At 37.9% G+C, this 27,813-nt stretch overlaps 3 protein-coding genes across 8 annotated transcripts in view; 2 read left to right on the forward strand and 1 right to left on the reverse strand.

The window, feature by feature from the left end:
- Positions 1-8,318: 8,318 nt before the first annotated feature.
- Positions 8,319-9,760, forward strand: lepa (leptin a). Its single transcript, XM_042403854.1, is given in 5 exon segments — positions 8,319-8,380; positions 8,712-8,791; positions 8,794-8,843; positions 8,845-8,868; positions 9,182-9,760. Coding segments are annotated over 4 exon segments (474 nt in total). The 5' UTR covers positions 8,319-8,380; position 8,712; the 3' UTR covers positions 9,503-9,760.
- A 2,822-nt stretch (positions 9,761-12,582) lies between these two features.
- On the reverse strand, positions 12,583-17,732 carry LOC121890456. Of its 3 annotated transcripts, none has more exons than XM_042402725.1 (3): positions 17,601-17,732; positions 14,952-15,598; positions 12,583-13,293 (listed from the first exon to the last, which is right to left on the reverse strand). In XM_042402725.1, the coding sequence occupies exons 1-3, from the start codon at positions 17,609-17,611 to the stop codon at positions 12,932-12,934; spliced, it is 1,020 nt and encodes a 339-aa protein (XP_042258659.1). In that variant the 5' UTR covers positions 17,612-17,732; the 3' UTR covers positions 12,583-12,931. The 3 variants fall into 3 exon arrangements, with proteins under 3 accessions (XP_042258659.1, XP_042258660.1, XP_042258658.1); XM_042402726.1 differs by having other exon boundaries at positions 14,952-15,150; positions 17,601-17,731; XM_042402724.1 differs by lacking the exon at positions 17,601-17,732 and adding an exon at positions 15,788-15,950.
- The window catches only part of prrt4b (proline rich transmembrane protein 4b), a 31,103-nt gene continuing 20,732 nt past the window's right edge, over positions 17,443-27,813 (forward strand). The window contains exons 1-2 of one of the 4 annotated variants that reach the window (XM_042402717.1): positions 17,443-17,462; positions 18,309-18,376. The gene's annotated coding sequence lies outside the window, so the exon portion shown is untranslated. Of the gene's footprint in view, positions 17,463-18,236; positions 18,377-27,223; positions 27,311-27,813 lie in introns of those variants that run through there. The other 3 variants (XM_042402716.1, XM_042402714.1, XM_042402715.1) reach the window with 3 other exon arrangements.

Genomic DNA, 27,813 nt, shown 5'->3' on the forward strand with positions numbered 1-27,813 from the left:
AGCAGAACGTATGTCTTAGCCAGAGCAGGCAACCTGAGAAAAATCAGACTGCAAAGAGTGTTCTGTGAAAGAAACAGACAACCAGGTGTTACTACTTTACTAGATCAAACAGTGTAAAGCTACACTTCCTAAAGTTAACCCTAAAATCAAAAATTCTGTTCTGGAGGACACGTTAATATAGACTTATGTCAGTTTTAAGTTACCTCACTGTACACAACAAAGAGAGTATCATTAAAACTGTATATAGCATTTACTGTGAATACACAAAATGTACTATATCTCTTTTAATAGGAGAATCCAGGTAAAAAACATTAATCATTTCCCATATTACTTATTAGTCTATACAAATAACAGAGAAGCAGCTGGAGACAAAGAGCGGCAGATGTTGATTTTGGAAAGAGATTCAGTGGGCTTTCTCTTGTATTTTGTACATTTACTGTATGCATATGACAAATTCTACCTTATTTGTGTGATATATTTCTAATATCTCTTCTTTTTTCATTTAAAACACCAAGATTTGACTTCCCAGCAAATGTAGATCTTTCATTTGATGTTATTTTTTTCCTCACCTGGAAATTGTTATAAAAATTAGACACTAACAGGATTTTTTCAAGCAGTTGTGTGTGGACGTGGTTTTTATATCACATCTAAAGAGTTTGAACCTTTTTTTTCTGTTTGCTGTACATACATGAAGGATTTAGCATATCTCTGATCAAGGATTGTATTTAAAACAAATTGGATGTAAAGGATTTGTATGTCGTTGCTTTGAAGCTCATTACTCTATAAAATCAAATTCAGTTATATTACAGAAAGGCATTTTAGATTATATACTATATAAAATTATACTTAAAAGAAAAGAAATATTTGATTAAATTGCATTATGTCATATGTGTTAGAGGATATCTGTTACATTCATTTCTATTTTTATTAGAACATAGTCATGAATGGAATGTACAGTATACACCAGGTCAGATATTTATGGAATTACCTCTAGAAATAACATAAATATAATGTGAACAAATGAGATGGGGGGAAAATGAATGCGTAGCTTCAAGCCTTTGACGTACTATGTGTTACGTAAACGTGATTATTTATCAAAAGCCGTGAGCACACACAATGTGGTTTTTGTACATCAAAACCTGAGGCATTTTCTGCTTCCTGTGCGCTGACGAGGACACTTCACTTACCACACACTAACCATGTGACTTCATTACACAGGGAGCACGTGTGTGTGTGTGTCTGCACTGTACATACAGTACACAAGTGTACTGTACATGTGATGGTCCTTAACCGTATTGTGAGCAAATACAATTAGGAGCACATGTTAGTGAGATTATCCAGATGTGTTGTGTCTCTCATTAAAACCACAATGACTATTACTATAAACTCATCATATCTTCTCAGCATCTTTTTACGCCTAGTTTTATTTTATTTAAATTCTCATCTCCTTCTTTTCTTCAAAGTAGCAAAGTAGTTTGCAATTCACAGACTCGTGACCTGGACATTTTTCTCTTTATTGTTGTGAAAAAAAAGCAGAAATAAAATGAAGATGAAATATTGTACTGTCTTGTTGTAAACCTTTCTTTGACATTGTTTGCTTGCCTCACAGTGCTTCACAAGTAACTGATATTCAGTCTTTTTTTTTTTTTTGATGATACACATTATATTACTAGGGTGTACCAATACAAATGTTACAAGTATTATGCCAGAAATTTTAAAACTGAATGAATAAAATAAAGAACACTATTAAATAAAAGTCCTCACTAGAATTTATTTATAAGGTCTTAAAATAAAATCAAACATTTTAGGCACAAATGCACCACAGATACAACTGAAGCCAATCAAAAAGGACAATACACTTCTTATTTATGTCTAAAGGAAAACAGATTTTTACATTCCAAAAACAGCACCAACTAACCGCAGACTAAATCACCAACTCTTCCTGCCATGTGGGTTGCTATAATATCACACAGACTAATATGAGTGACATGTTTTCCGGTGGACTGGGCCCCCGCATCCGTTAATTGACCTAACAGATCTCCGACTGACCTTCAGACTGGAGCTAGAGATTCCCAGTTAAATCACGGCCGCGGCCCACAATTTGTGTGTCACACATCGCCCTGGGAAATAGGGCAGTGCCTCATCCATGCCGTCAGATAGGGATGTGGGTTGGTGGATGCACTTTTGCTCCTCTCCCAATTGCAAAAATTAAAATTGGTAACCACAGGCAGAAGACAGTATGAAGAGATCACTGCACAATATCTATTTTTTCATATCTGTAGTTTTGAATGTTTAAAATATTTGGGAGGAAGTTATCTTTTTTGGTGTTGTTCATGTTTTCACAATGACATAATATAACATTTTTGCATGAGCTGAACGTTTTTGATAAAAATACTTTTAATGAAAGTGTAATGACTAAAGATACATTTGGAAATGTCTTTTGCCATTAAGCATGGTGAGGAGAATATCAGTCAAAAGACAAGATTAATTAAAGAATATTACCAATAAAAAAAATGAATAATCAAATGAAACATTAGAAGTGAGATAGGAAGAACATAACTTGCAAGTTGCAATGAGATGAACATAAAATGAAAAACATCAAAAAGAATTGTTCAGTTTGGGTAAAAGGAGACTAAATTCTGGCAAACAATGGAGAGTCTTGTTGTTCAATATCAGGATCCATAATAATACAAAAACATAATTAGATAATCTATGAGATCTATGTTGCGTTTCACAGGAGATGCTTTAAGACTTCAGTTAAAAGGAAATGAATAAGGAGGGATGGCTTACACTGTTGAGAGACACTCAACACAAACTAGTGAGCAGCTCCTCAAATGAATCTTTGGGTGAGTAAAGCCCTCCAGAGGTTGTTTTGCAAACTGCAACCAAGAAGACGCCGTACAGCTCCATCACAGAGACAAACAAAAGAGAGTTCAAAAGAGCGCTGAATAAAATTCAAAAAGTGTTCCAGTAAAGTTTTCACAATTCCCAGCTGGAAAGAGAATCTGTTTGCAGCAGGTATTCTCCCCCCCTCCCTCCACTGCACACACACACACACACACCAAAGTTACGGTAAAAGACATTTAATATGAATAATCCAACACCTCTGCTGTCTGCGGACAAATTTGTTTCTCTTGGCATTTGGTCTTCCAAAGTTCTGGTCTGTGTTTTGGTTCTAAGCCTCGGTGTTTTTTGGCACTGCCAAGTATTCTGTTTTAACTCGGCAGGGTGATCAAATTTAATTGCCTGAAGCATACTCATAAAACTGATGTGAGTTGACTTGAGTTGACTCAGCAGAAAATAAATCTTGTTCCAGTCAGTCATGCTGCTGGTCGGACTGGCAACATTATGTTGTTTTTATTCAGGCCACTGGAGATGATGGAAAAAAGGGATCAGTGGAGTCAGGCAGAAGTTCTGGTAGATGTGTCTCATTACTTCCAGGAGCAACCAACTGCTGATATTATAAATACGACTAAAAAAATTTAATAAGCAGTTGTGTTTGCATCTAAATTAAATGACATAAGTTAAATGTAATAAAATGGCATATGATCCAAATAGAGTCAAATAAGCAGCAATAAAAGTTACATGAATGTGATCATATTAACAGGAGAAAATGATATCATTGCCGTGCATTATGACTAAGGATTCACCTCAATACACCACCTGATCTACAACATCTAGTGGAGCTAGAAACCACATCATATGTCTGGGTTCAAATTCTACAACATATTTGCAAAGAGTCAGCCTTTTATTTCATTTAAGGAACTAGAAAATCAGATTTAAGCCCCCCCTCCACTCAAAAATGTGTTTTACTTATTGTCCCTTCAGTTGGATGTTTGAGCTTCACTGTGCAGAATGATGTACGTGCAGAATTTGACATTAGAAAGATGTTTTCATTCATCTGCTGAAGAGGGAAAGTTTCTCTGTGCACCCCTTAAATCTTTCGTTTACGAGCGTGATTTTGTGACATTGTAGCTAGTTTGGAAGCTGCAATGTCATCAATCATGATCTCATACGCAACTTACCTACGTGTGATGTGGAAACCTGAAACCTCTGGCACACATAGGCTACACTGAGACTGTGCTTTTCAGTGAAGCAGTGAAGTTTTGTGTCCAGCTGTTTAACTCAGTGAGGGAGAGGAAGTAGATGTGCTTGATTTTGTTTCATGGAAAAAAACATATCAGACACAAATTATTACTCAATGCAACTTATATTTATAAAAACATCTCTGGTGGGAATCTTTAAAGTTAGTAAAACTATTTTGGTTTGAAATAGTCAGACGTTGAAAAGGGATTAATGAACTCTTTTCTTATAGTCAAATTTGGTTAATAGGTAAGTGACACCACACAAGACCACACTAGATAGCCTACCCTGCATGGGCGCAAAAGGTTTTATTTTATTGATTTATTTATTTCTTCTTAGTTGGCAGGATTCTAAGGAAGATATTCAGCTTTCACAATCTATAACCAATGTTTTGAGATTAAAATCATTTGGGTTGCGCAACTCAGTTTCGAATCAACTGTACAACCATCCTCATTCTTTAGTGTCTACAATTCTCATTTTCATGTGTGTTCAACCACAATCCATTAACAATTTCCTGTTTAGGCGAGTCATCGCCTACAGTATTTGTTCAGTGGTGAACTGAAAAAAATGTTTAACAGAAATGGGATGGATGACTGTTTTCATTTTCAATGAGACACTAAAAAACAGACCAAAAAAAAAAAAAAACTGGGTCTAACAAAGTCGGCCCAGTGCCATGTTGACTTACTGGAATTGACCAAAGCAAGTATTCCAATAAATCACTCCTCCTCAAATTGGTCTCCCCCATCATCTACTTCCGAAGCAAAGTATTTCCATCTGCATCACACTGTTCGTTTGTTTGAGTGCAGTAGGCCTGACGAGATGGGCAAAAAAGTTTGATTTGGCAACCTTATTGTAATCATTATATGATTCTCGCTCGCTCAACAAAACTATTGACATTAATTAAAGTTCTGGGAATCCTGTGCCACTGGGTCGCCAACTACAGAAATGGGTCCAATTAGCATTGAGTTATGGGGGGGGTTTGTAAAAAGGGCAAAAGATCATTGTATTGGGACAGTTCATGGCTCAGTGATTGATAAATATGAATTATCATCTACCCTATTCACAGAGGAAAAATGTTTAGTTTGCATAGTTTGTAAGTTATTAGTTATTAGAAGATGAATGAAAAACCTCCTTTAATCTAGAGTGATGTAGAATAAGATGTAAAATTTCCTTAGAAGAAAAAAACAATCATTAATGCTCAGTGATATAATTTTTTTTTAATGTTACATGATTAAAGGATAGCTTCACAATTTTTCAAGTCTGTCCTAAAATAATAATCAGGTGCCTAAGTGAACCTTGACCCATGTTTTTTTTGCTGTAATCATTCCTCCTGTTCATACTGGACATTCAGTGATCCCTTCATAATGCATTTTCAATATAAGTGATGGGGGACAAAATCCACATCCCAGTTTTAAAGTTTATTTGAAGCTAATATGAGGCTTCAGCCATTCAAATTAGTCAAATCAAGTCAATATCTTTCCAAGTTACAGTCTTTTTAGTGCCAAATTCCTTCTCTTTGTTACCATCCTTCCACTGCAGCTGAACAAGAAAACACTGTCTGTCGAGACACAAAGGGGGAGTTTTTAACTAAAAAGAATGTAACTCTGGAATATATCCACTTTATTTGACTAACTCAGACGACTGAAGCCTCATTATCTTCAGATAAACTTTTAAATACATTTTAGCTCAAAAGGAGGACTGTGGATTTTGTCTCCCATCACTTCACCATAAGAACGTTTGGAGGGGATCTTCTAATGGTCAGTATGAACTAAAGGAATGATTACAGCGAGAAAAACCTGCTTCAGTGTTCATTTGGGCACGTGACTATTGTTTTAAGACAGTCTTAAAAAATAGTGAATCCATCCTTTAAACTTTGCATGCAGTTTCTCACCACAGTTTGTGCATAACAACTACCAATGCGGGGATTCCCTCAATAAGATGTGGGAGACCACATCCTCCATAAAAGGTTGTAACTCAAAATCCTTAACTGTTGACAAGAGCAGTTTAACGTCAGTATACATCTCTGACTGGGGGATTCCACATATTTAAGTGTGTTTTGGAATATCTGTGAGGCATGCAAACAATGCGTGTTGCTTGGGCTACTGTGTTATCACCTCGAAAACAAGACTGGCTGCTTATTTTTGGTGTGTGTCTTTCTGTGTTTGCGTGTCTCCTGTTTGCCTTTTACTCTCGTTTGCTTTTATCTTCTACTGGTGAATTTTTGCTCTCTCTGCTCTGATGTTCATTCATAAATTTCCAGCCTCTCTATCACAAATTGACCAATCCATCTGACTGCATTAATGCAAACTTTTTTTTTTGTTTCTTGGTGGCACTGGAAACAAAGCAATTGGTGACACTGAGAAAGTGCTTAATAACCTTCTGAGCCTTCTGAACCCGTGGAGAAGAACTGCTCCCCAAGGCGTTTGATTTTCTAACTAAGCAGCTGGTTAGTCCTCGTTAGTATGTCCATAAACTGTTGGCCTCTGAGTCACAAAGGCAATAAATCTAGACTGGAATACCTCAGGGGGCTGACGTATCTGTCTATGAAGTAAGCCAAAGCTGAAACCACATCCCGCTTGCTTTCTAAGGTTATTGGTTTTCCTTGTATTCACCAAGGCAAAGGCAAAGAGAACCTTGATCTGTAACCTGTCCTCTCTGGGTATCTTCCAAGCCTGATAGGTTCAGCTTCAAGACTCTTTGGGTTAGCCAGATTAGCTTGAGTTCATTAGTGGCCTATGAAGCTATCCATAAGGGGTTAATGTCCTTTTTTCATGTGTGATACAGGCATGAAACAGCCTCTTTAGCTTTCAGCTAACAACATACTGAATTACTCTGAAAAAAACAACAAAACATTCATCACAACACATTAGCCTGTTGGTCTATAGCATTAGCAAACTAGCATTCAAACATAAGCTAGACTCCAAGTATTTTGCTTAGTTAACAGGCTGCTAAACTAAAAAAAGGTGTGTTATCTTCTAGCTAATCTAGCTAGTAATGCTAAACAAATTAGTCGCCATTCTGACTTAACTGAGTTAACAGCTACACTTAATTATGAAGGTCTTAGAGAAGTGCAATAAGTGTAAGAAGTGACCTTTACTAGACAGTACTTTGTAAAGAAGAACTTCTTTTTAGTGCCAGACACTGGTGACACTGTTCAGTGAAGCATTTCTCTAACAGGGAGCTTAGTGTGAGAATGACCTGGGTTGTTTAACCTTGAGGATATAAAGGTGACGCTGCTCACAGACAGTTCGACTTTGCCGTCATGCTGTCGGTGGTGTTATTTGAGATTCCGTTGTTGTTCACAACAAGAGAATTCCCATTGGAGAAACACCAAATTAAGATAGACAAAGAAGAACATTCCTGCTGTATGCAGTAAAATGGAGAATGTATTCTTTTTCACACATACAGTAATTACATACACGCTCAAAAACTTTGTGGTAAGAGCGTCAGGCCTTCAGACAGAACTTGAAAAACACCTCCGGAAACCACCAAAATTAACAAACTGTTATTATGTTTCCATTTTTCACTTATTGTTGCAGCTGTTGCCAATAACAACGGCAATACAGACAGTTAAAAAACACGTCATAGGCACCACATCCCAGCAAAGACAGATTTCATAGTTCTTGTATATCACGTAGAAAAAAAAAAGATAAATGCATTCACATGTAAAGAGAAAGCAGGGAGGATTTTTAAAGATCTTGAGCAAGATGATGATGACTCACTGCCTTTATTCTGAATGATAAGACTCTCATTTAATATTGCAATGCATTTCACCAATGCATTGCAATACATGTATAAATTGGCATTTACATACATGTTCCATGACTTTTTTGTCTTCTCCTGTTTTTCTTTATTTGTTTGGTTGTATTCTTGGGTTTTAGTGGGTTTGCATGGTGCCAGCACAAGCTATAGTCTACCTACGCATTTTCCAGTATTTAAAAGTTAAGATTAAATCAAAGGGATTATTCAGCAGACAAGCATGCGTACAGGAACGCTAAACTAAGAACACAAAATATGTGTGAGTTCCAAGTAACTGAGTCACAGTAATATACTCTTTTTTATATAATCTTTTTTTTTTAAATGGCATTTACTGTGAATTTCTTGCATAATTTGAATGCATTATAAGTTGACCTGTAAGGGTCAGGCTCAGGTTTGAGTTGGGGGAGGAGAGAGGAGGGGAATGGACCCAGGCAAGATTCAAGTTCAGAGCAGACTATTTAAATGGGGGAAACCTGCAGAGAGGCATTTGTCATCTCTGTCATTCAGTGTAACAGGAGAACAGCTACGAAAAACACAGGTAAGACTATGATATGATTATGATATATATTGATATAATATTTGTATAGGGGGCCATTATGGTGCAGAAAAGAATAATAATATTAATTCAAGTAATTCTATCATTTTTTCTTGTATAAGCAAAGTAAATGAGGAAATTATGAATGTTAAATTACTTTTAAAATCTAAACAAATTCATAACATTTTGCTTAAGAAAAAATATGTAATATGTATGTAACAAGAAATACTGAACTTATTTGCAGAAATGCAAAGAACATTTTGTTAGTTATGGTGCAGATTTTTGTTATGTTTTCTTACGTACTTTGTTCATTTACATTTATTTATTCTACCAGGATGCGCATCCTTCTGGCCCTCCTCTGTGTCTCTGTTGCAGCAGCTCCTGGGTGCACCAGTCTTCCTACAAAGGGAGAATCTACGAGAAACACCATACAGAGTATCATAAACATAGCCCAGATTACCCTGGTCCACATTAAGAAACTCAGAACAAAGGTATGCGTATTGCTTCATATAAACATAGTTTAATAATGTCTCACAGTACAGTCTGTCTGTCTCAGTCTGTGGTTTAAAGAGAGTCCAGGACATGTATTAAACTCTCCATCTGATTATTATTATCTGCTTTGTTACATTTCCAGTAACTTGTAAGCATTACAAGCATAACTAAGTAAGCATAACTTTACTGTAAATTTTCCTTATAGCACAGTCATATAATAGTAAAAAGGAATGCATTACATTAAATCTCCCCCGCAGCAAAACTAAACAACATACTGGCATACAGCTAACATCTTCTTCTTCTTTTCCTTAGTTGCCTGTGGCTCCTCAGATAGAAGTCATCACTCCCTCCATTGAGGGACTAACTAGTATCAGCCATGACCTTGGACTTTTGGATAATGCACTACAAAACCCTTTCACAGAGCTTCTCAGCCAGATCCAGGCTGATGTCTCCAGCTTGGAGGGACGGGTGCGTTCCCTCGCCGTGACGATGGACTGTCCCGTCGCAGCCAGACCAAGAGTAGAGAGCAGTGACAATTCGTTCCCTGACAGCCAACTCTACCTGACTCTGACGAAGGTGCAGCTCTACCTGGAGAAGTTTCTTCACAACAAGGACAAACTCAAGGTCTGCTGACAAATCAAAACTCATGTCACAGGTATGCCGTGTCTTCCCATAATGCAAAAATAAAATTTGCACAAATAGTTCAGTGTAATTTGTCTTTGCACATATTATTTTTTCCTTATCCTTCTGTCTTTTGACTCCTTTCACATAGTACTGTAAAGCATGTAGAAACATTTTCAAATTAATTCTAAATACTCAAGTAATAAGGATCTTGTTCTGGTTGCTATAAAATGTTTTATATAATACAAGTAGCTTTGTGTTTAATGTTCATCCAACAATGATTTGGTAGACTTTTTGGAAACAGATGAATTTTACATGATTTTTAGGTTTATTTATATTATTTGATATATTTAAATGTTTATTGAAAATAGTCATAATAAAAAACCCCGAATTAATGGCAACAGATGTCTCTAACAGTATGGTTTACAATTTAAAACATGTTTTTTTAATATGGGTATGGATATGCGATAATGTGCAATTTTAATGTATGAAAGCTTTTGTGAAGAAATGTATGGAAAACTCTCATGAATGTGCAATGTTGATGGCGTTTCATTTGAAGTGCACTGTTTATTCTTTGATATGATACTTTATAAAAGCCTTGAGCAGAAACATGAAGCTTGTGGTCAACAACAAGGATGTTAAGCTGACTTTGCAATAAAAATTTTAGTCAATATGTGTTTGTCTGTTTCTCATGAAAAAAATGAAATTTGAGAAGAAAAGGCATTTTTTAAATGATCTTCTTACTTGTGTGTTACTCTGAAAACAAATCTTATGTTGTTTTAAAGTCTGGTCATCCCCCTGCCACACAACATTACACCACTGGAGGAAATAAAAATAGCAAATTTAGATTATATTTTTTAAAATGATAATATTCATGTGCTGTCTAAATAAAAACATTAATATAAAACTGATGATTAAACTTTCAGGAGGACATTTCTTTGTTCAATTAGATAAAACAATGAATTATGAATCAACTTCAAAAGGGATGGAGGAAATTAAAATATGAATGATGAATTTTAAATATAATGTGTGTGCTTCATTATAGTAACATAATGTGAATGTTACAGAAACACATGACAAAATATAAGTAGCAAACTCAACACAGGCCTACACCAAATAGCAATAATCAAATTTTAAATTTTACAGATGTAAAATAAGGATTTTGTTACTTAATCTGTGCATAATAATTTTCAATTCTTTCTTCAGTGAGTAATTAACCTTTGTCAACATTTTAATAGAAATTTCTTCAGACACTGCAGTTACTTTACAAAATAGGATTTATAATACCAAAAAGCAGGCATGGTATTAAATAAATCTAAACAGTGTGGCGAGATATTTCTCTGTAGGTTACTAGTTAGCGTTTCGGCAGCATAGCCATTCGGGTGAGGCCCAAAATGTGGCAAAGTAAAGGTTGAACTCTGACCCACACACACACTAACATCATCACGCATCACTGAACACCTCATCTTCCACATGTACGACAGACAGAGGTGAGTATAGTGAAAGTTGCATTTGGCTCATTATATTTTTAGACAAAGGCACATCAGATCGTAATTTTAATGTTATTATTCCAATATTAATTTGTGTTATTATTAAACACAAACAAATTGATTATTACAATAAGAAAATATATTAATTAAAAGATGAATTTCAGAAAAGGCCACTGAGAATCCATCCCTGCTCTACAGGCCACAAGTTGTTTGGGGATGTGACAGAATAGGTATTGATAACATGCACTCAGCAAACTGAAAACACTGAGAACAATGATGGCAGCACAGACAATCATGTTGTATAGAAAATAATTGTAAGAAAAAATGCACACATCCACTACCAAGTAATTACTGTGTAAAACTGGAAATTAAACTACACAGTCTTATTATTTGACTTTTCAGTTTTCTGTTTTTTATTTCAACAAATGAAGCTAAACATAGCTAAATTATTGATAGGAATAAACTGGATTACTGGATTACAAGACTATTCACCGCAACATTTATATTATCATTTGAATAAAGAGCTTAATTTTAATTATAAAATGGATGAAGTGATTATATGTCATAAATAGAATGACCAACAAAACAACACAAACTAATGGCAGGAATATACAGTATATTGCTGAATATATTATGCTAAATTTATAAATTTGATTCCATTTTTTTCTCCTTTTTGTGTGTGACTTGTGGCTTTCACAACTCCCTTAATTAATTCCCTCTGGTTATGTACAAAAGTGAACAGAACTTGGATATAAATCTAAGAATACATATCAGTTAGTTTTAAAACAAAAATGTGTCTTTCAGTGATCTGAAACTGTAGGATATCTTATAAAAGGGATTTAATGACATGTGTATACTTTCATGGTGCTGTACAAATACTTAAGGCAGAGCAGGGAAAGTGGGAGCTCTGGTGAGAAACACAAGACTGCATGTACATGTATTATTTATGCATGTATGTAGTAGAGAATGGTGGTTATAAAAACATGAGTGGGATAGTAAGATGATGGAATATGATATTACAGTCCCTGTGAATATGAGTGAATGTACATGCTGAATGTCTTATGTGTATGTTTTATGTTAGCATGACATCTACCTAGATAATATTGTATGGGAAGGACTATAAAACTGCTCCCTTGAAAGCAAAATCCCACAATACAAGGCATAAAATATAATAAAAATAATTATTAAAGTCTTTATCAGAATTAGAAACAGTCCAATGGCTAAAACTGACAATGATATTAGATATTACATGCAAAGCTCTGCACAACTCTGCTGAGAGATTAAACTGGCGAGATGATCAGCTCAGTTAAAACATCTCTGGTATTATTTAATGCTTCAGTATCACTTCTTACCTCTTTATTTGAGCTGACGTTGTCCTCGTTTGTCTTCATTCAGGGAAAAAATTAGTCTAATCTAAGTACTCAACCCCCTCAGCTATCAAGGTTCTTGCCCAACTCCCATATTCTTGTTATGTCATGTTCATGTGTGTTATTTTTTTCCCTTTTTATGGTGTAAAGCATCTTTTGAGTACACAAAAAATATTATAAATCTTATCTGATGATGTATAGCAGCACTTCTCCACTGAAATAAAGAAAGCAAAGGTCTTGTGTGAATGTTTTATTTCACATTCTGTGCAGAAACCAAATCTCTGGTAACAAGTGTAACAGCTGTTCATTCATAAGCAAGCATTATTTGACAATAAACTCCAAATAAATGTTGTTAAATACTGCATATCACTTAAAGCGTAACCTTGGTCAAAATTGAAACAAGAAAAGTCAAATACTTGAGAATGCTTATAAGGAGAAAAACGTCCTTACTCACAAAAATAATGAATAAGCTGCAAGGCGAAGCCATTAAAGTGCCTTCTCTTTGAAATAACTTACTTACATAAAACATTTTAAAATGCAGTCAAACCAAACTTTTCCTTCCTCCCCTCCCTCCCCCCAACAGTTCACATTTTGGCTTTGAGCAAGGAAACAGGCAGCGAGTTCAAGAATCGTTCCAGCATAGAGAGATACTCTTCCCGGTGGCATCGCATGTGAGCTGCATGTATCGACTCCTTCCACTTCCTGCTCTCCACAGCCACGCCCCTCTTTCTCCAGAGGTCAATAGTCTTTTCCATGGCAACTGGGTCACACAGGGCATCATTTTCACAGAAGAAGAACAGGGCCGGCGCAGTAATGGGGCTGTTGTGGAAAACTCGGACGCTGTTGTCGTAGAAGTCTGCTGTTTGGGTTTTGAAGAGCCAGAAATAAAACAAGGCGATGTTTTTGACCAAGCCCTCAAAACTTGGCAACAGAGTCTTGCCGAGGCCTGAACAACAACAAGAGACAACAGAAAGGGTAAATATAATATAATAAATAAGATATAGATATACTGTATATATATAAAACACAGTCAGGCTGAGTATCAAACTTCAATACTTTATGAGTGCAGATGGAAATGTCTCTAGCACTGAACACTGAAGTTGGCATTGAATGCATTGAATTCCTGATTTAAATAATAATTTTGCATTTTTGACTGTATTTAATATATCAACTGATTTGTATTCAACCTAAATACCGATGCAATTAAGAAGGTTGGCTAATTTTGTTAAATAGAAAAAGTGGTATTGTAAAAAAAAAAAAAAGAAAATAAAGAAAAGTTAAAGGAAAATTCTGGTTTATTTCAACCTGATGTATTTCCTATGTATGTGGCCATTGTGGCTCTATGTGTCATGTTAATCTTGCTGTCTCCAGCTCTGTTATAGAGATTCTGCTGATTCACAAAAAGACGGATTGGATATGACACACAACGATAAACATCGGGGCAAACTGCTGAGACTAATACATCTTTCCAAATAAAAATGATTCGTACATGAATCACTTCAAAAGTTTGTTTCTGAACAAAAAGTAAACACAGAAACTGGCTGCCTTTAGCAGCCATTATGGTTAACTGCATAGAGATCTATATCCAGGGCAACTTGCCGGCTAACCGAACCACCCTGCATATTCATCCGCGCACGCCAGTTTGTTTACATGTATGAGAATGACTTTCACCACGGTGACTGGCTGGCTAAGTGTATTTACTTGAGCCAAAGTACACAGAGATATAACAAATAGAAGAACAACAGCAAAGACTTGAGGCAGAAAGCCAACAGGACTGTCAGGTACGTTTTTTTGTTTAAGTTCCTCAGAGTGAGGTACTTTAGAAAATACTTAGGGCTCCAATGCAACCACACCGCCCTGAGAAATGTGACTTAGACACACTTATTATTTTAATTTACTGCTGAATGTATTTTATGTAAAATCTGCCTACTCAGTTCTCTGAATGCTTTTTCAAAACCTTCCCCATAATGCCGAAGGTATAATTCCAGTGAAGAAATACAATTTTAATTTAAGTCTTTGCCCTAAAAGTATAATTCAACAATACAGGCTGTAAACATATTATAATAAGCCCTAAAATACTCACCATGTGTAACTGTGTATAATTGCGTAATAGCTAACTCCTACTCAGGACTTTTAAATCCCCAGATTTGACAATTACAGTAGTCGATCGACATGAAATTAATCAGGAAAATTAATTACAAAATAAATCCAAACAATAACCAGTTCCACCTTGTCAAAAGCTAAAATTATCTGTTTTAGGACACTTTTGATTGGACAAAACAAGCAAATTGAAGACACTGCCTTGTGGTCTGGAAAATTATGATGATTTTTCACAGTTTTCTGATATTTTACAGATGAAAATGAACACATAAAGTCTTTAATTACAGCCTTGTGTCTTTGTGTTTAATGAAAAACATATATAACTGTTTGCAGGCACTATCCTAAAGTAAGTTAGAAACAAGCTGCCACAAAAAATTCCTGGACTTCTTACAAACTGGAGCAGTAGGTCAGCTGATTAATGAATTATTTAAAGATCTGATGTGCATATCCATCACAAAAGTAACCTGAGCCCCAGTGGGCCTGTGGCAGATCCGTCTCACTCACCTATTGCCATGTGCTCCAGAGTGCCAACCACCAAGCTGTCATATATGTGCCCTATCACCCTCTGAGAGAGGTCTGCGTGTTCTTTCGGTCTCTGGGTGATATGGATGAGTAACTGGGTGAAAGTGTAGCCACCGATGGAGGAGGCGTAGACCAGCACAGGCCTCCCTGAGAACTGAGGCTCCTCCAGCACCTTCAAAACCTGCAAGCCATAATCAAGCCCCCATGGAGGCCACAGGAAGTGTGATGCACTGCTCTGGACCAAGAGGACATCCATGCCACTCTCCAGATACATATCCGTGTACTTGGCCACCGCCCCCGGCTGGGCACCAAGCCAGGAGAGGAAAAGGAGAAGTGGACGGGTGTTGGGCGCTGAATCTGACTGGTGTGTGTTTTGGGAGGATAGGGGTGTGTGTGGGAGTGTGTTAGAAAGCAAAGGAGAGGAGGAAGTGTCAGCAGCAGGGTGAGCTGGATGTGGATGGGATGAGCTTGGCGAAAGGGCACTGGGGAAGTTTTTGGCAGAACACAATGTCTGGCCTTCTGCCTCTGGGACCGGAGTGTAATAATGAGTTATGCCTTTGCATATCTTCCTGGTTATAAACCTTCCTCCACTGCATTGTTCAGACTTGTTTGCACCAGTCCTAAAAAGGCTGGAACAACAGAAATAAGGTTAAAAGATTATAGATTTACATAGTTTACACTTCATTATTAACTACTCAAACTGTGAAGGAGTACTTGACAATTCCACTACATGGACTAACCTGAAGGCTGTAATAGCATCGCCCTTCATATATTTATAGCAGGTTCAGCAATATCAAAGCAACATGTTATTCTTTTACCTTATTGACAGCGGCAAATTCCCCATTTTATGACGCTTTATGAGATTTCCACGGTGCCGACAGCCGCAGGTCCTCCGAGGAAACGTAGCAGAGGGATAATTTGGGAACCTGCTCTTCGCTTGTGACGGACTCTATTTCCTCACTGATATATTTCCTCTAGCCCCGCCCACGTGAAAACGACGACGGAAGCGCGCGGTCAGATAAATGCTCGCCCCCGAGATACTGTGCTCGCACCACTGACGTGTCCCAAAACGAACCGGGAGTGATTTTTATCTGTGGAAAGTTTTATTCTAGAGTTAAAAATCCACATTTCATGCCTGTCTAGTTATATTTTGAAAATTAGGTGACAAACCTGTCTTTGTTGCAGTGTTTTAACGTTATTTCAATCATTAAATGAATTTCTAAAATTTTCTTGGGTGCTTTGTGAAAAGATGTTTTCATTTTGAATATTGAGGACCTCTATCAGTACTGACTTATTCTTTATGCTGTGTTTATTCACATAAAATAACTATGATTTTATAGCCTAAATGTGAAATATATCATCACCATCATCGTCATATATATATTGGTCCTTTTTTACTGTAGTATGTTGGTATGTAAGGAATGCAGTTGCATAATTTGGCCACAAGAGAACTCTGTTGTCCACTTGAGTTCAGCTATTTAGGGGAAACGCTATCTGATGGATTTCTGTCTCAACAAGTACACTTTCACCTCGTAAAGAAGGCCAGAAAAGAAACTGCAGATGGAAAATTTTTTTGGCTTTTTTGGCTTCATGTTTGTCTTAAAACAGCCTTCATTATGGCAGGGGGAACACATCCTGACAACTGGGATGGTCTCAGTCAGATATTGTTCCACTTGTGTTAATGAGAAAGGAAGTTCACATATCAGGTATGCAAATACTGCCGACTCGTTTCCCCACAACAGGAAGGTTCTCTGAGTTTCAGCCTTGTATCACTGAATTTGTCCATTATAGAAGGATTTGCATCACTTTGATAGAGGTGTGAACTTCCTCAGAAAAGTGATAATTCTACTTTATGTTTATTACTGAGGTCGTAGTGGGTGGTGGTGGTGTACTGGAGTGTATTTTAGTGATATTTTGTCTCCTTCATTTATGTAAATGGGGTGGACAAATTATTAGGAAGTTTTCATTACAATGCTCAATTGCATTTCTAAAACTACAACATACTACAGTAAAGTAAAAATAAATTAAAATATAATAATTAAAATATGACCAATGAGGCATTGTGTCTTTTGATAATAATCACATATTTAGGCCATAAAATCACAATTATGTGTATGTGAAAACAGCATAGAAGTCACTATTGATAGTGTTGATTGTGGGCCATAACATTCAAAATGTCTTCTCACAAAGCACCCATGAACATTTTAGACAATGATTTAACGATTAAAATAAAAGTTGGTTGTGTTAATAAAGACATTCCACTGATAAAAATCGCCACTAAAGCTAGTTTTGGGCCTTATCGCTCTCCGTAGCACTCAGTGGTACGCGCATAGCATCTCGCGGGCGGGGCTACCGGCTCTCTCTCTCCTCTCTCTCCTTCTCCGCATGCCGTGAACGCGCCACCTCTCTGCCACTAACGTGCTGCTCGCTCCCGTCGACCTAACTTTACTTTCTTTCAACGTTTATTTAAGATTCTCGGAGAAATCATTGAGGGTGAGCCTCAGTTACAGTGATGCCGAAATAATGAAATGATGCCGACTTAATGAAAGAAAACATAAATAGACCAATAAATGATTTACAAACTTAATTTTACAAGAGTAAAATGTAATAACAAGCACCAATAATACTAACCAATAGAACATGGAGAATTACACGTTGATTGGCACACTCCATTGCAGCTTAGACGGAGCTTATCTCAGTTTATTTATAGCTCAAAGGAGCTCATGGCCAACATATCGTGGCCAAGAACCAGCTATTACTGTGTCTGTAACGTCACAGAGACCTGCCACTGCATCTAAATACGGAAACATTGCAACATCATAAGGGTCATTTTGATTTGACCCATTAGTCGAATAACTGCAATATATTTTAGCGCCACAAGATGGAGCCAGAGACTAACACTGTTACCCAATCACAAGGCAGAAGATGACTTTATTACTCCGTAGAGTTGAGTATGATGAATATGTCCCTCAGAGCTTTTATGATTGGTATTCATTAGTTGGGAAAGTGGTAGATATAGCATACAGTTTCAACCTCAGAGAAATTATTGTTACATGTAATAATTTTGCTTCATATGGTATATTCCAGGACTGTGTTATGATGCTACACCCTCCCCCCATCCCCATTTTTTAGCCCTTGTTCCTCTATTTCAGTTCTTCATTTCATTTTATATTTATTCATCAGGACAACTTTAGTAAACTGCCCACAGAACGGTCTAAATTTGTGCTCCTGAGATGCTAACGTCAGTTGTTTTAGATAGCTGAAAAAAAACCTACTTTTAACCATGAAACTCCATTTTAGCAGCACTGCAAATATCCTGATGTGATCGTCTGCATTTAGACAGCTCAGTGGGAAACAAGAAACGCAATATCTTCAACCAAACCAGTCAGCTGCCAGAGAAATACAAGGTAAATGTTTCAAGAGTGCTTATGAATTTTACCATGATTTATGATATTTGTGGTTTTAAAACACAAAAATGTCTTTCCTACCACATTCATTAATTCAACTAAGTGTAGCTGGCATGCTGTAAAAGTGAGCAGCGGTTGTCATGACAGTACTCTGTGTAGGTGACCGCCACACTTTCCACTCTTTCACATACAGGCAGCAAAGGCAGGTTTAGGTCATCACATTTCTCTCTCTTTTTTTTCCCTTCTTCCCCTGGATCTATTTTCCGCAGTCATTTGCACTTCCCCCCACCAACAAACACACACGTGCACATGACCATACACACACACATACACACACTGTACTTCTATCCCTGTGGGGACCCACGTTGACATAATGCATTGCCCAGACCCTTCCCCTAACCTAAACCTTATTCTAACTTTAACCCTAAAAACCAACCCTCAAACAGCTCAAACAGCTCATTCAAGGTCATGACCGGCCGAAATGTCCTCACTTTCCCAAAGAAGTACTCACTCCCACTACAACTCAAATTGGTCCTCATAAAGATAGACACACAAGTACACACACACACACACACACACACACACACACATTACCTTGTATTTTCCAGCACTGCTGTTCCAAAATTTGACCTTCTACATGAAAGCTGCAGTAAGTAAGTTTAATGTCAGCATTTATTTTTGGGTTTGTTAGAGAGTTTACATGCACATTAGTATCCTAGTTATGATCCTGTTTTCGGTATCCTGGTTATAAACATTATATTTTTGTATCTTGAGCATGTACACATGGAGCTGAAAAAAAAAAACAGATTCCTCACCTGGTGGTGAGAGTGTATGTTTATTCCTCTGGTTTGCTCCTGTGTGCATACGAGTGTGTGTGAGTGTCAGAGAAAGAGGCTGAGATTGCCTTTGCCTGACTCAGCATGATCACTTTCAGACTCAGTCAGGCAGAAAAATGTTTGAGTCCCACAAAAACATAACCCTCGCCCCCTAGGCCATGTGCCTCTGGTACCCTCAACACTACACGCCACCCTTTATTCACATCTTACGTCACCCTCTTCATCACCCCCGTTGTCACCCCCCTTGTCCCTGCTGGTTTTCCATACATTCTCCTCATCAAAACCCTACTTTCCTCCCAGCAAAAGAAAGCCTCCATCACTCTTTCTGACCACCCCCCACCCTTATAAACCGGCAAGGCCCTCTCACCCGTCTTCCCCTCTCAGCACTTCAGACCACCCCCATACTGCTGCTACACAATCCCCGGGCCTTTCCTTTTTGCATTGTTTCTCCATGGCCCCTATTGTCAGAGCAAAGAGAGAAAGATGGGAGGAAGGGGAGGTGGAGAAGAAAAAGAGGGGAGGAGGGGAGAGAGGGAGAATGTGCCCTCTCTGTTCCCTGGGCATGTGGAGTCCACCCACATCAGGGTGTGGAAATTCCATTGCAGCTTCCTGCTTTTTCTCCCAGTCTTTCACCATTACTCCTCTCATCTCTGTCATGCTTTCTGCTGGCATCATGTGCCTCTCTTCATGCATAGGATGAAATTACACCAAGCATGTCTGAGGCATTAAAACTCTATAAGATTTAATGATTTACTTAAACTTCTTTGTATGAGCAGGTAACAACGATGCCCTTTGATGCTAAATGACCCCAATGAAACCGTTTAAAATGCAGGTATTGGTGCTTTTTAACGCCAATGTTGGTGTTATGAATGAGAATTTATTCATATACAACTACAGGAAACATGCTGAAATTTGCAGTTTTATGGCTATTCATGCTTGGAAGGTGTAACAAATTATAATGAACCAAGAGCAAAACAGTCTTGAATGGTGCTTTTATCCATCAGTTTTTTTTTCATGTGTTCTTCAATGGTATGAACACCTGGTAAATGGCACAACTCCATCATGTTCAGCTTAAGTCATAAATTAAAATATATGAGCTTGCCGGATTAATGTCCAAGGGCATGAATCCATGTGACTTGAAGTCTTGCTTTGCTAGAAAACTGCGGTGTGAACCTAGATGAACTAAATAAAAACTGAGCAGGTAAGCTTTTCCATAAAGATTGGAAATGTTATTGTTAGTTACCCGCATTAAATGTTTTTTTGGCCACTTGGGGGCAACGTAACAGGCTGTAAACTCAATATTGACATGCTACAAATTTATAAAGTTGAAATGACAAACATGTTAGCAATTTCACACGTTTGTACAGCTAACACAAAGCAATTAGCATTGATTTGGAATCATGTTTCTGGCCACCTGATGAATCTAACACTCTCCTTTTAGCTCTGGTTTGGTCTCCACCAACTCCTGTTGGCAATAACTTGCTCTTTAGCTACTAAATGGTCCACTACGTTCAACAGATAGCTGTTAACTTTTTCTGTCCACTCCATGGTGCTGGGCTGGTAGTGAACAGAGAATTTACCAGCACTTTTACAATAAAAAAAACAACAGCTGGAAACAAGGTTGATGACTGCGGTGAGACTGAACCAAAGTGGTATACAGTTGCGGGCTGTAAAACCACAACAATGAGGTAAAAGTTGCTAAAATGTGCTGTAGAGCTAAAGGGGACTGCAAAGATGGGTGATAATTCTCTATGGGTTTGTCACATTATACACAGTCATCTGATTCATTGTTGATATAAAAATATTGATAAGCTTTAAGCATAACAATATAATATTACGCAGAAACAAGGACGCAACATTAAGCTTGACACAACATTGAGCATGTTCATCTACCATTTCTTTATCTCTCTGCCTTCCATCAATCTCCTTCATCTATCCATCCATCTCCTTCCACCTTCCCCCCTTCTTTGTGTGAGGGCTGTGATTTGCATTCATAACGTGCTTAGAGGCCGTCGTAGCTCATGTGTGACACCTGTCGTCTGTGGGAGGAGCTTTTTTTTTCTATCCCATCAATTTTCCTCATTGGTATGGAAACCACGTTAAATCCCCAGTAGGTGCACCAGGCTGATGTATTAAACATACAGTCATTGATTACAGATGGCATACCTGCATCTCACTGGACCCAAACACATGTCAGTTAGATCCCATCACTGTTTGAAGCCACTAGATGTCATTGTTAATTTAGGTGCGGTTACACTGGCACTGATAATACTTTGATTGGCAGGGAGGTAACAGATTACATTTTATTACAGGACCAAAATGCACTGATCGACATTTTACCCACTGTTGCTAATCAGCATTACATTGGATGGATTTCAATACTTCTGCTCAATGATACATTATCAGTTAACTCTCACAGTTGAAGCAAATCTAACCATGGGTAAATCTCAATACAAACAAAATGGATGATGATTGGATCAAAGCTTTTTAGGACTATGGTAAGGGCCATAGCATGAACGTGATAATACACTAATAATATGTTCGAATATATAAATTAATGGACATAGTAGAGGGATTATCCTTCTTCACGTTGTGGCATTCTTTGCCTTTGCCTTGTTTGTTACTTTTGGATGTCAGGACACCTTGTTGCGTATTATCACTTACTTAAAGCTGCACTAATTTATATTTTTGTCTTGTAATAATGTGTCAGACTATGGCTATGTGTGAGTGAAAGGTGTCGCTCATAAAGACGAACCACAAAGAATAATCTCCCCATGCTGCAGTTCCCCTCAGCTCTTCCCAGTGTTTTAGCATATTTCTGCTCATTGTTTTCATTTTACAGCCTGAAACTTAACTGTCATTGTTCATTCTCACTGCTATCATCGCTGTCATTTCCTGATACAGCAGGCAGCTATTTTCAGCAAAACAAAACTCTCTGATTAACTCACTCTACACTACTTGCTCGCCACCAAACGGCACACAGACAAAGTTAGCGACTAGTTGGTGAACAGAGTGGAGCGTTTAGCAGCTAGAGAGCAAGATTCTTCCCACAGGAGTTGGTGGAGAGCTAAAGAGAGAGTGAATATTGTAAACTGGCAAGTGTTTGCTTACACATTCACCATATCAGTGTGTAATGGTGATAATACAGTATGTCAATGTTGTGTTGACAGCTTGTTGTGCAAGAGTCCAAAAACATGAAAAAATGGAGGTTTAAAGTGTGTTCAGACTAAACACAGACTGACTAATTTCAAGTGAGTTGACAATTTTCGTCACGTTGAGTCTTGATGGATTGTTAAACTGCGCACTCATCACAAAGACTCCATAAAAGGCACATACTGTAGTACTGTGTGTACTCTGTTGTGAGAGCAAAGTGAGGTTTATTTATATCAGTGGTCTTTCTGTGTATCTCTCAAGTAAATGCAGATGGTTTGTCAACCAAGGTCATCTCTGATCCTCATCTAACAGCCCTAATCAGCCATATCGAATCTGCAGGGAAAGCTGTCTGAGCACGCATTCACAAAAACACGCGCATTACACACACACACACATATATACACTCTTCATTGAGCTTACACATACCAGAAGCAGTTGCATGAGACTTGCAACAGAGACAGAGATGTTGTGTTGCATGTTAAGAGTTACTAAGTCTGTATTGGATTTTTCCTACAGTCAGATTGTCTTTATGGATTTTTTTAAAGGTCATATTTACACGATGACTGCTGCTGTTCCATATATTAAGACCTTGAATAATGACATGCTCCTCTTGGTTTTTGGTGAATTGTAGCCTATAGTATGTAAACATGAAACATCATTATCAAATATTCATAGATGTTAGCATATGGTTGCAGAAAGGCACGCAAGTCACACTCTAAAAATAAAGGCACGACTCATACTCATATAAACATGTTTCTCATAATCAAAGCAAAATTATACCTTTAGTCCAATCATTTTGTAAGAGCAAGACTAATCTGTTGTAGATAATGTTTTTGGGAACTATGGGGTCTTGACCTCACTATAAAAAGCATGGGAAGGATCCATACAGCTGGCAGAGTCAATAAACTATTCATAGTGTCCTTTGTTTTTTTACTAGACAAAGAGACTTTCTTTGATCGTCACAATCTGCTATTGTCTGGCACTTTCCGTGTGCTGGAGCTAGTGGACTGTACAAGGAGAGGACATCACTATGAAGTCACACACACACACATGCACACACACATATACACATACACTGAATTCTTGGTGTTCTCTGGGGGACGCCCATCTGCTCCACAGTGTCCTCAAGACACCAACCAGACCTGTGAAAGCACAAAACGTCCCTTTAACACACTGAAGTCCCCCGCCATTAGTCACACTGATAACGCAGTAATGCAGTATGTGTAAAGGTGCATGATACAGAGGTTATCTTAAATTAGAAGTGGACAAAATGTTTTCAGTAGTCCAGCAGGATACTGGACAGTTAAAATAAGCTGGAGTTGTGTGAGCCTGATAAATGCACAGTGGAAACAAATAATTAACAGATGCAACTAACTATTATTTTTTATCTGACAATTATTTTCTCTATAACTATTTAATTGTTTTGTCTACAAAATGTCAGAAAATAGTGAAAAATCTCAATATCCTAGATCTCAAGGTGACGTCTTCAAATGTCTTGTTTTTTCCAACCAACAGTCTAATATTCACTTTACTATCATATAAAATAAAAGATAAAAGCAGCAAATGTTCACATTTTTGCTTGAAATTTTACTCAAACAATAAATTATCAAAATTTATCAATCAACAGATACTGTTGACTTTCTGTCAATCATTTTATGGATTAACTGATTTACTGCTTTAGCTCTAATTTCCATGTAATTATATTTGGGGCTGTATCTTTATTTGTTTCTAGGAAACATTTGAGAAGATATCTGACACATTTGAAAATAAATGTATTTGTTCAGATCATGATCATTCAATTTTTACGATGTTTAATATTAAACTTTTGCTCAGTCTCTGCCCTCAGTTATGTCTTATGTTTGTATTACTGCAAAAGCAAAATGAGAAACGACAGGAACACAAGAACAGTTTAACGACATGAATAAATAAAGACTGAGCTCAGAGAAGACTGAAGATCTGTAATCAGAGCGCACACACCCGTCTGTTGTTAAATCTGCCTCCTCAGGCGCAGTTTAAAGATCATCTCACTCTGTCATAACTTCATAATACTGAAAATTTTAGGTCTGCGCTGCTTCCAAATGGGGACTTTTTTTTTTTTACCCATCATATAATTCATAGCTCTTAGGCAAAGCTTACATGCTGGCAAGGGGAGCTTGTGTCTACAGTTATTAAAAAAATGATTGGATGTCGTGAAATCAGGCTTTTAACAAACTCGTAACAATATCTATTGTCTCTTATTTTAACATAACACTGTAGATTCTGGGACCAAAACCTTCAAAGACTGAGCTTGTTCCTTCTCCAACTCAGTTTAGTATGACAGAATCATTCTGTGTCAACCCCTTAGACGTTGCAGTATTAGCATATTGATGTGCATTTCTGGTGTTGAGGATATACATCTTTAGACACTATGTCCAATCTAAAATCCAATTATTCTGTGTAAAATCATGACAATACATTGAATTCTAAGTAGAAGAAGAAGGCTTGCAGCCCTGTTATTACAACACCAGCAAGGAAACTAGTCTTTTATCTCACAAGGGTAAAAGTAAAGGTGGTAAGAATAGCAAGGAGAGTCAAGGTCAAATATGTTATTAAGACTGTCTTGCCAGTGCCGGCGGGACTGAGCCGAGCTGGGGAGGGGGCTTCATCACAGGCAGGAACGCTCAGTGCACCATTCAGGAAATTATGTTTCTTTAGGCTGGGAGGTCACTGATTGTTTCTATATTTAGGAAATTCCTGGGGATCATAAAGGCAAAGGATCTGGGGAATATTGTGCCAAAGTTGGTTCACAACAGCAAACATCCTCTGACTGGACACAGCAGATTTCATCAGAGATAAGTGAGGGAAAGCTGATTGACAAAATAATGCTTAAAACTGTGTTAAAGGTGCGCCTCTCGAACCTCATGTACACTTTGGGATGCCGTGAGTTATTGTGTGCATGGGTGGGGTGGGATGAAAAGTAATTACACAGATGGTTTAAAGGATAATTCTAGTTTATTACAACTTGGATCTTATTTTTGTCATTTTGGCAATTTTTTGAGAGCTGGGAAACCTGCAACATCACGAAAACAAAGAAAAGTTTAACAGAGAAAGTATTACCAGAATTGTATGTCATAAACATCCGTCACAGTTTAACTTCCAACTTCCAGATTCCACTTTGTGGTGGTTGAAATATTCTTGTTTACAACCTGCCCGTTTCTCTTATTCCTTGTGTTTTTTTAGCTTGTCAGACTTTGTTGCGGAGATGTCACCATGTTCCCAGATGAGACTGTTCTGCAAATACCTCAAAACGACATTCGTTAACGTTCAAGTGGCAAAGCCTTCTAGCGTCAGTAGCAATAATGAGTCTTGTCTTTCAGGAACAAAGAAGTTAATTGTGTGATGTTGGTGTAGAGCTACAAAGTCTGCACTAGTTGGTTTCTTTTAACCATGACCACAAACGTTCCTTAACCAAGTAATTTTTGTGCCTAAACCATAGACTATATAAAGATGGACTTGGCGAGGTGTAATGTCAGCCATTGGTTTGAATTGGAGCCAGTTTGAAGCCTAGAGTTGATTTTTTCCTTTTGGAGCCAATACCTTCCAAATAAGGAGTGCGGGGTGTTGCCTTTCACACTCCGGAAACACGCCCTGCTACCTTGGACCAAAGCTAACGCTAGCTTACTGGGAACACTGACCAGTACTTTAGCTAAATTGTGCTAACATGGCAGGTGTCATAATCAAGTAATATTAAACTTACTGAAATATTGCGACAATTGTCCAACTCAGTGTGAGTCCCGGAGCTGCGGAGCAAATTGTCAATCACAGCTGTCAATCAGTGGCCGCACTTCAGACATCAAAGCTACTATAAGTCTTCAAATCTTATTAACGGAGCAATAATTTCCAAAATGACCACCAACACACTTATTAGAGGGCCCAAATAGAGACCACAGAGATAGAGACCATTTAGAGACCATAATGACTCGTTGAAAAAAATGATCGACTTAGTATTTCTAGAGAGAAGTTGCTATTTCTGAATGGGAGTCATTTGGAGCCAGGGATTTCTGGGGGCAGCATCTAGTGGCTGTCAGTGATATTGCACTTTAATGTAATTCCACACTGGCCTCAGCCTCAAGCCATGGTAGTTGCCGCTCAGCCGTGGTAGTTGGCCTAAAACATAAAACATACTAAACCGATAGGGTTGTCAGATCAGGAAATTCTCATATGTGGTTTTCTGGAAGTTAATTACAAAGAAGGCATTTTATTGTTAAATTAGGAGGACTTGTTCTATGAGATCTCAACAATTACTTTGGTGGGTGCAATGTTATCATAACTAATAGAAATGGTGACCAAAATTACAAAAAATGAGCCCAAAATTGTAATGAACCCCAATTATCCTTTAAAGCTTGACATAATATGAACATAAGTTTTGCCTCTATTGGGTGGTGGGTGAGTCAACATTAGCATAACATTAGTCATTCTCTGTCTAAATATAGTGCCTGAAAACAGCTCCATTCAAATTTGACCAGCTTTCTGCTTGTGTATGTCTGCACATACAGGTGTTGTAAAGCTGTGCATGTAATTTTCAGCATGTGTGTTTGCATAGTCTGCCCAACTCTGCTTCCCAGTGTCCGCGGCGCTGGGTGATCTCCGCTAATGAACAATTTGCTCAGTGAGGTGTGACCACAGGCATTGTGATGGGAGCCACACAGTGGACTACTGATGCAGTGAGCGAGAGAGATAGGGAAAAACAGAGGGAGAGAGAGAGAGAGAGAGAGAGAGAGAGAGAGAGAGAGAGAGGGAGAGAGAGAGAGAGGGAGGAAGAGAGAGCGTAGAGTGAGGGAGGGAGACTGGAACTCAATTCCACACAGACGAACCTACACTGGCTCAGAAAGACAGTCTCTCCTGCAGCACACACACTCACACACCGCCGGCTGTGGATTCTCCATCTTATTCCTCACATCTGTAGGTAAGCAGCTGACATGTTTTCATCTGCCTGTACACATTTCTCTACCTTTCTCCCTGTCTCTCTACATGTGTGTTTTAATCATTAGGTCTATATCATGGAATAGGGATGTGTGGGTCTGACTCCCATATGCATGCTGTGACACGCTGAGACAGGAACTCTAGATGTAGCTATAGGTAAACACACGCACGCACACACACACACACACACACACACACACACACACACACACACACACACACACATATATACTGTATTCCCTTCCTACTAACACATGTAAGAGGGCTTGTGGTTGATCTGGGTGCAGTGATACTAATTACAATCAGGCTTAAAGAGATCAGAGGGAATCATTCAGGGGTAAATCTATAGGCAAACATCAATGTGTATATGTTGGTGGGTGTGTTTTGTGTGTTTGTCAGTGTGTCATCTGAGTACAGCTAAGTATCTATGACCATGTACGAATGTTATGAATATCTGGTTTAGATTAGCTATGTTATACATGTCTA

This window comes from Thunnus maccoyii, chromosome 23 (genome assembly GCF_910596095.1).
Source record: "Thunnus maccoyii chromosome 23, fThuMac1.1, whole genome shotgun sequence".
Taxonomy (NCBI): domain Eukaryota; kingdom Metazoa; phylum Chordata; class Actinopteri; order Scombriformes; family Scombridae; genus Thunnus; species Thunnus maccoyii.

What these genes read in the sequence shown, in the direction of transcription:
- LOC121890456 (XM_042402724.1), bottom strand. Translation starts at nt 15,813, where the DNA reads ATGGGGAATTTGCCGCTGTCAATAAG. An exon ending in AATTTGCCGCTGTCAATAAG is followed by an intron (nt 15,599 to 15,787) that starts GTAAAAGAATAA and finishes CTGTTGTTCCAG; the next exon opens with CCTTTTTAGGACTGGTGCAA. An exon ending in TCTGGAGCACATGGCAATAG is followed by an intron (nt 13,294 to 14,951) that starts GTGAGTGAGACG and finishes GTTGTTGTTCAG; the next exon opens with GCCTCGGCAAGACTCTGTTG.